This window comes from Danaus plexippus, chromosome 20, assembly GCF_018135715.1.
Source record: "Danaus plexippus chromosome 20, MEX_DaPlex, whole genome shotgun sequence".
Taxonomy (NCBI): Eukaryota; Metazoa; Arthropoda; class Insecta; order Lepidoptera; family Nymphalidae; genus Danaus; species Danaus plexippus.
In genome coordinates, this window is record NC_083550.1 from 3,775,741 (window position 1) to 3,785,275 (window position 9,535).

General features: G+C 30.4%; 1 protein-coding gene across 2 annotated transcripts in view; it reads right to left on the reverse strand.

The window, feature by feature from the left end:
* Positions 1–8,994, reverse strand: part of LOC116774150 (semaphorin-5B-like) — a 30,484-nt gene extending 21,490 nt beyond the window's left edge. The window contains exons 1-2 of one of the 2 annotated variants that reach the window (XM_061523858.1): positions 8,807–8,994; positions 1,348–1,467 (exon numbers count right to left, since the gene is read on the reverse strand). In XM_061523858.1, the coding sequence (XP_061379842.1) occupies positions 1,348–1,444 (97 nt within the window). In that variant the 5' untranslated portion in view covers positions 1,445–1,467; positions 8,807–8,994. Of the gene's footprint in view, positions 1–1,347; positions 1,468–7,054; positions 7,489–8,806 lie in introns of those variants that run through there. The other variant, XM_061523857.1, reaches the window with a different exon arrangement.
* Between the last annotated feature and the right edge of the window lie 541 nt (positions 8,995–9,535).

Consider the following 9,535-nt stretch of genomic DNA (forward strand, 5'->3'; position numbering starts at 1 on the left):
TATATGTTCGTAAAACGCTTATTTGCTTTCCTTGAGACGGCACAGGTAGATAAAGTACTCTACAAAACTATTGGGAATTATAACTTGTCTATTGTACTATAATTTATTGTCTTGTCGTCTAGACTTGGACCATTGTTTATTAATAAATTATGTTCTTAATATAATCAAAGTTAATAGTACTAATAAACTAATAGTACTACTGATAATAGTATTAATTATACTACAATGAAACAAAAAAATGTGCTTATACTATTCTTATATATAAATTGGTGGCAATTTAACTTCGACCTTGTGACAATCTCTTTTATTTATCTTTGCTTTTGCCTGATTGACATTAATATGTATGTTGAACAGATTTTACCCGTGGCTTTAGTTATTCATCAAAATTACCTAAATACGAAATGTTGTTACACTTTACGTGATTAACAAACACAAAACTTTTATATTAAATTCCACAAAAAAAACTTTCCCCGCAAAAAAATTACATTACATAGTAATTTTGAAAGCTGGCAACAAATCAAGTTCGTGGTAGGTACATAGGTCTTGTGCAATTCCTACAGACGACATCCTGCGATATATTGGCTAGGTTTGTCAACTTCCTTTTACAGATATGCGAGGTCCGTTAATAGCGACCATATCTTGTGTACAATTTATTATGACTTATATTAGATACTTTAGAAACATATTATACTTAGTCTAAAGAAACATTCGTTTAAAACACTCAAGTTTACGCTATCATATAAATATTCCAGAAGTTCTTATAAGAATGTAATCTCGTTTACGACAATGTAATAATAAAATTTCTATGTTCTTATTACATAGACAGAGTTATAACGGTATTATAAAAGATCCAATATAAAAAATGTAGTTTATTGAGCTCAGACGCGGCCAAAAACCTCCGACTAAAGCCATCCATATTTAAATTTAAAATCCAAGTTTACAGGCCACGTGTCAAATCATAGACAATAAGTTATACGGTTCTATATTAAAAATAACAAATGTGTTTAAAATTTTAATGCATCTATTTATATTATTACAAAATAAGAAACCTTTTTACTCAGCACCTATTTCTTAAAAAAAAAAATATTACCGCCATATTTTATGTTACGCTCGTGAACACAAATAATAACAATAGCCGAATAACTTTGGTTGCCTATAAAGTTTTTTACTCACACCGTCTTGTGGGCGAGTGATTTAGAATTTGGATCATTAAAGAAACGTAACAAAAAGTATTGGGGGAAATATGTTTTTATTACAACGTAACATATAAAAGATACTGTATTTGGATTCAACTATTGTAGGGAATATAACTAACGTAGTTCATATTACTGGTGTACTCATACATACCTTGTCTATTAATTATCCTAAATTCGTCTTCCGGTAACTCCCCCTTGCTGAGAGCTCCAAGCAAGATGATCGCTGTCACTTTGTATATTACACTCATCCTGACCACTTAATGACAACAATCTGGAACAAAACGCACACTTATAGTCTTATACAATACAATTTCAAGCCGGATTGCGGGTGCAAGCGCAATGATGTACCGCGGCCGGCCTCGAAGCAGAAGAAGGTGCGGGGGTTTTAGTCAGTAGGAGTCTGACACTCCCTCTTGCACCCAGGACAAGAGGGGTCATTTAATGGATTCTCCACTTTAAAAAAAACATGAAAATACAATACAATTTACTACCATAATATATGTATGTATATGTATCTTTTAATGTATGGATTTTTGTTGCTCATTCCAGTTTATAAGTAAACGGTTTTTACTTTGTTAATATTGATATTTTATAGAACTTTTACTCTATAAATAAGTTTACTCATGTTTACTGCCGTATTCATCTCTTTGAGCTTAAACAATTGAGATAGACGTTAAGGGCCTTGTTATGAACTTTAGTAGGCTTTAAATAAAATTTGAAATTTACGAGTCTTCTAAGATATTATTTGTTTTTAAACCTATGTTGATAAAAAAATTTGATTTTGAAATTGAAAATTCAAGTGGATTTTTAACATGAAATAAGATATTATTAAATGTCACACAAGAATATAATTGTTATTATTGTTACTTCAGTTATAGAAGTAATTTAGTAATTTAAATTATTTTCTTTTTAATTCGCGAAAATCTTTTATAATATATAAATTGTGTAATTAAGTTACAGGTCGATACCAAAAAAATACTTTGTATATGAATATTCTGACACGGTTGCTGCAAAGTGACCGAAATATTAGCAGTACATATGTAGTTTAAAATAATACAAAACGCAGTTTTTCCCAAAAATTTTACTTTTATTTAACATTAAATTGTTTACTACACCTACCTATTGTTTTATTATTTAATGTATTGTAAATTTCAATCTATACTCACAACTTAGAGTACTGTGTATTGTTATCTTGACTTTGCCTTCACGTGTCTTTGCTTACGACTTTATCTGCTTGATGCCAGATAGCGTTCTAGTAATGTAAATAGACTCGAAGTTTAACATTAAAAACCACTTGATTTAATGTAGTTATAAGAAGAATATTAATAGTGTAATTTGTCCAATTATATATATTAAACTATTTACTGTATCACGCAGGGAACATCAAACGTTTGACGCGACCTTTAAAGAAAACTCCGATTACGCTAAAATTTACTTAAACAAACATCTCTTATCACAAATTTTAATATAAAACGTCTTAAATATAATAACAATATGTTATGTTGACCGTCCTTGTATAAGACATTAAATATTTAAACAAAAAACACATTTCGGCCAAAGTCAGTCCAAATATTACTCCAAAAAAGTCTACACGAAAACCAGTATGTAGAGGATGTATTTTTTTTTTACAACAAACGATCCGTCTCTAATATTCTCGTGTAATTACGGCCGGAATCCTGTTTTTATAAACCACCTGTTAGCAATCAATGCTGTTGAATTCCGCATGATCTCCTATTAGTATGACAAATTAATATATCTTAATAGTATTGGAGTTTCTCTTTGATACGTAACATTTATCTCATGTTCTTAACAGCCAGGTTCCTGTTAAACGTTCTTGGATTCTTAATGCGATGTTACTTGAAGATTTTTAAAGAATTTTTTCTTTGGTAGTCTTAGAATGAGAATGTTTTAGCTTTGATCTTACAATACTTATATGTATCAAGGTATTCCACTATTATTTTAAAGTACAGGTTTGTATGGATGTGTACGTTTTTAACTCTTCAACTTAAAAACTACTTAATTTACATCAACGATACTTTACAATAATGTAGGAAATACATCAAAATAAACTATAGCCTATATCCATTCATATAATTTAGTTTAGTACTAGCGGAAACACAGTCTTATAGTTGTGTTATGTTTGAAGTCATGAGACAGTCGTAAGATGGAACTGCCGTTTTGTGTGCATGTACATTTTTTTCGAATCTCATTGTTAATTATTTGAACAAAATTCGTAGACGAAGTCGCTGTTAAAACCTTGTATGTATACATTTGAGTAATACATGTACCACTTTAACCAATAAGCATTTATAGTTGAATGCAAGTAACTTTAAATTATTGCCCCTATTACCTCTTCGATTGGCCAGACGCGGCCTATTTATTAGGCAATCGTTAATTTTGATAGATACAAATACGATAGCGTTTTACATTCTATATTTGTACTAAGTAATGAGCTTATCATGAGTTTTAGTTAACGAAAACTGTCATAGTTTCAAGGCGATCGAAATGGTTGTAATTGTTAGGTGTGATATACGGACAAAAGTAGAAACTTATTATTTTCCAATTACTTGTACTTACGATAAGTTCTTAGATCTTTTTCAAATAGTACATAAAATTATCCTTATAAGAATATTTTTTTCCACGCTCATTAAAACCCATTTTTTAATATAAATCCATTAAATGACGTGAATATTTGATAAATATAATTTAAGTGTTTACAACTATACTAATATGAAATACATTACCTGCTACTAAGAAGTCGGTTAATGATATAATTCACTAGCAAATTTATGCTTCCGCCATAACACATAATGAGAGGGCAACGAGACATTTCCGTTTAAACATTTTTGATATAGAATATACGTATTTGAGAAATTTCTGCACAGACACGAAATTACTGGAAGTGGCGAAGATTAGTTCCAAAAAACATTAAGTCATAATCGATTTGTGAATATTTATGACTAGTTATAAAATCTATAAATAAATGCTTTTACCGCATCCAGCAACAGGTGTGGCTGGTTCAGTAGTCGCGATAACGAGATCTGTTTTGATATTGGTCGATGGTCGGGATATTTACCAGCATTAAGTGTTTGTTCTGATAAGTGCTTTTTATCCTGGACTTAAAAATCAGGGTTACCAGTATTTATATAATAAACAATATCTAAAAAGATATATGGCAACATTTCTTAAACGTGTGCGAATATTCTAGCTCTTATATTTTTTGTGGGTTCGAAGTCAAGGACGGAGTCACTAAAAAAACACTAAACTCCAAAAAAATATGAAATTTCTTGTAGTTTGATTTTAAAATAACATGAATATATATATATGAATTAGGGTTATGAAAATTTATTATTATATTAGGCTCATTGAAGATGATTTTTTCTTTAAATCAAGCAACCGTACACAGCCCTTAACGCATTGCAAAACTGTAATTTTAAAGTAAATACTGAAAGTTTATTAGATAATTCCACAGCACTTAAAACTGATAAGACGCATCAAGTCAATTGACCGACATTGATAACATGTTTACTCATAGTAGTAAACTTCTTAACTGATAAGCTGATAAAAAAACTTATAATTACTGAGTACGCTCGCATTAAAAAGACTATATATATATATATATATATATATAGTCTTTTTCCTATATATATAAACTACGGTTCATGATACGCCCCGATGATTACATACAATTAACAGGAGTGTTTAAATTTCTCATTACTTGTTAAGACGCTCATCCAGAAATCCTTAATTACCAAATTAATGAAATTCATACCCATGCCTTCTTTAATACCTTAATATTTCTATGTAAGAATTAAAATGTCTCAATAATATATTTAGAAACAAGTACACTTCAAACGAATTGTTGCATGCTAATAACATCAAAAAAGGCTTATCTAAGGTCCCTACTTATGACCTTATACTTGCCATCATATCTCTAGCAAAGCTTAATAACAACGAAATTAGATCCGAATATTAAGAAGATTTTATTAAGAGTTTTTATCTAAGCTAACTGGCTTGGTTGTAACTTTGTTTGGTAAATAAAAACAAAAGCCTCGATAGCTTTGTTACGCAAAAAATTACTGTATTATTAAATTTTTTTGCACCACTGTACAAAGCTACGTGCTCGCCGTCATGTCGGTCACAATGAGCTAACGTATCTCAAAACGGCGATTACCTATAAACTATAGGAACAATGGAAGTCTCACAGAAACCCATCGAACACAAGGAGCTACTGTTTCTTGGAATACGAACGGTGTCGTTCAACCCGATCAAAGCTGTTCTGGTTAAGATCACGGACGCGATCAAACTTTATACCAGCTATAACCTTACCTATTCGCCTATAAACTTTTTTTTAACCAGCTATAAAATATAACCCCCTGTTTATAGCGTACCTAAGGCTGTTCAATTATAATTTATGCTGTATCAAAAATGGTTGTAGATTAAAAATATATATTTTTCTAATGTAAAATACCGGTAGTTTTATTTCAGTGAGTATTGTAATAAAGATAAGGAATCCGGATAAGATTAGCGAACCATTTTCAATGTACGTAACTTGTAAGGAATATTAAAATTTTAAAGTAATAGCTAAGTTAATGATATATGTTATGTTTTATGGGTGTCTTAAGGAGGACCATAAATGATAGGGTTGGGAAGGTCAGCGTTAAAACCGGTATCCCGCCGGTTCAAGGAAAGGTTCAACGGAACTGGACTTGGTTAGAATTATTGCTCGGTACCAAACACTTCGGACCTACTAGCTCCTTGTAATGCAACATGGGCGGTGTATAGCTTATGGGGATTTTGGACTATTTTTTACATTATTTATATATGACAATTTTATATTTATGAAAATAATGTGAAAACATACTTTGTTTACGTTATAGGGTATAAAATACAAAAAAATAATAATCAAAATAATCAGGTATTTTTTTATATTAACATTTTCCGGATATGCAAGACAAGTACAGGGAGTACTTGAGAAAAAATATTTCTTACAACTTTCTTTGCAATAATTTTTTTATTTTTTTGGATATAGACTGTCTTTAAGAAATAAAACTTATGTAAATTGAAATCTATACAATAGTTTGACCATATTATTTCTATACATATATTAAAAGCTTATATCAATAAACAAAATAAACAAAATAAATTAAAGGTGATTATACATACGAAAGTAATTTCAAAATCACTCGTTTGTTCTCATCTAAATTGCACAGGGCCATAATGACTCCATATTGTACTCATTGTAAGCAATTTGCATCTATTTGAACTGTCTACTTGAAAGATGCCTAACAATCTTAGTTACCATTGTATTCTTAAATGAAGACATAACACTCGGGCTGTATAGCTTTCTTTTGTTTTCTTTCCTATTGTAAAATGAATGTATGGTTTGTGTTTATTTATGGTCAGGACACATGTTATTTCTGTTTGTGAAATTGTTACAGTATAATTACAAATTTTATTTGAGTTTTAATTATATACAATGTTACGCATAAATTATAAAACGAAAATACACATATAACTTATTGCAAAAATAATTATCGAACATCTGCAAAAACTAATTAAATATTACCGTAAACTTTTCAAAAAGTGAATTATACGAGTTTTTTTATAACTCTACAAATATTAATGGCACAACTATAACACTTAATCTTCTATAAACCTCACTACTATATTACGCGTGGGCTTACGCCCAACAGCCTACCATAGTTTCGCAAACTTCAACCTGCCCCCGCAACTTTTAAACATGTTATAAAACAAACGAGACAAATCTTGGATGCATCGTAAAAAAAAAAGCAACTAAGCGACGACTCGCGAAAAAGTTGAATATTACGAAACGAAACACGAAACTTTTTACTTACCATAAATGTAATGTAGGTGAAGTTGCGATGCTCAAAAAAATCGAGTTAAAACAACGATAAATGAAGCCCATTCTCGTCCTGGATATCCGGTTAGAGCTTCGTATAATGCATCACAAGACGAAAAGCCTCAGAGTAACTTGTCCTAAACACTGTTTTGATTGTTGACACTGAAGTTTATGTATTACGTTAAAACATCTGGTCTTTTGCCGATTTCACTTCCTAATTACTAACATAAAACTATCTTAGCACTAGAGTATTGTAAAAGGTATAAGGAATAAAAGTTTATAATTTAAAACAGCCGCAGGTAAAGACGACCGTACAAGCGGTTGGTGGACTTGAAAGTTAAAGAAAAAAAACAATAAAAGTTGCAGACCGAGCCACAACCCACAACACGCTCTCGACTTTACGAAGTACGCGACAATGTGTGTGTGGTTGAATGAACATACCGTATGCGCGCCTTACCTCGGCTGATAGATAGTGTTGCTAGTATCTCACACATTGATTTCGATGCGATAATAAAGTGATAAACCGTTAATATTGATAAAACTATAATAAAGATTGATAAAATAATAAAAATAAATAAAGCATCAAAGAGAAAAAAAAACACATGTAATTTAAAAAAAATCTTTGTCAATTCAAATTTTAAACAATTTAATTAATGAATTACAATATCTAGTATAAAATGAATAAATTAACATTTTTAACATTTGAGCAAGTAACATAATCATATTTATATTAAATACAATTTTTATATTAATATTGCTACCAAGAGAGGGAGAACATTAAAAACTGGCAGCATTAACTCTCAGCGTCAATCCCCGCCAAACTTCGGAAACGTACGACATTGCCGGAGATGCACGATCGCACGCACACTAACAACCAACTCTTGCCGCCCGCGCACCGACGTCCTTGCGGCCACCGACCGCACCAAACCGTCAACTCTTATACTTGTTTTGTTAAACGAAAACAAGCTTGATTTACAATACATCGAATACTATATTCATGTAAATCAAATTTATATTCAATTATTGCGTTCAATGTACAACGAAGACTATTCAATATAAAGTTAGATCGTCAGAATATTCCAACATTACACCGTGTATTAAAATGTAATAAAAAGTCTAGTACATATTTACATATAAGTAGTATGTATTACATATTTAACAGCTGCAGTAAAAGGACATTATGTTTGAAATTATTTTAAAACAGTTGTAGCTATCCGCCTACATAGGCAGTTTGTCGAGCCTTACATAAGTAAAGCGAAAATAGTTACGTTTATTTTACATATCGCCTTTAATATATAGTTTAATAAATAATGCTATATAAGTAAAGAAGACTTCGTATTCATAAATGATTCCAACTTGGTTAATGCAGATGGTATCTAGCCACCGACTTTGACCTACAAATTTCATTTCATACATATTAATAAACGTAAATTTTAACTATTCACCTATAAATAATGGACCATGCTTAACTGGCATTGATTTATAATTTAAATATTATCTAATATCGGACATTGCAGACTTCACTTATTGTCTATGGATTCAGGTTTATAACGAGGCAACTGCATTGATGACACCATATTGTCTATGAATAAAGCCATGTGTATGCTCATTAATTTTAATTTAAATAACAAGCCACTGGAAAATATACTAAGGTATTATTTACGAACTCTTATTTATATGCAGTCATATATAAAGAGGAATAATATCTAAAGTATTAAAATAGTAATATTATAAAAATTACAATTACCTCAATAAAATTCCTTATAGTTGCCAACGAGGTCGATCGTGAATTCTTCAATTTAACCATAAACTTGCAGCTTCGAGGTAGGTATGCGGCTTAAATAAATAACGTTAACTATCAATTAGACACACAACAGGCACAAATGAATGTCGATTACGGCATTTTAACAAAATGTAGCCGCTCAAAACTACCCACATTATTTTATTATACAACCTTTTTGTTGCCATCATGTTTTTGCTAGTACTGGAAAGCCTTGTGATAAAAATGTTATACTTGGCAGGCACATAAAAAGAACGTTCCATATTTAAAAAATAAATAAATAGTATCGTCTTAATTATAGTAAAGGGTAACAAGAGTAGAATATTGTTTGAACATTTCACACATGGTACAGGTTGTGCAACATAATAAAGTGCCGGTATTTATGTTCTTTAATGCCGCTGATATCATAATTATATCCTTGCATCGTGTATTTTGATATTTATATTTTATTTGTTCGTGTGTGAATAAATATTATAGTTTTTTTTATGATATTGTAAATAATACCTTTATCAGTGGAGCGCAAAACGTTATAAAAAGATTTATTTTAGATAAATTTTTGCTGACAATTACTTTAAAAAACTTACTAGCAGGTAAAAATATCATAAAGAAAAAAAAAATCAAGTCAGCAAAAGGTTATCGACTATAAAAATATTTTAATAATTCCTGATTGGCAAATGAAAACTTATCAGAGCTCGA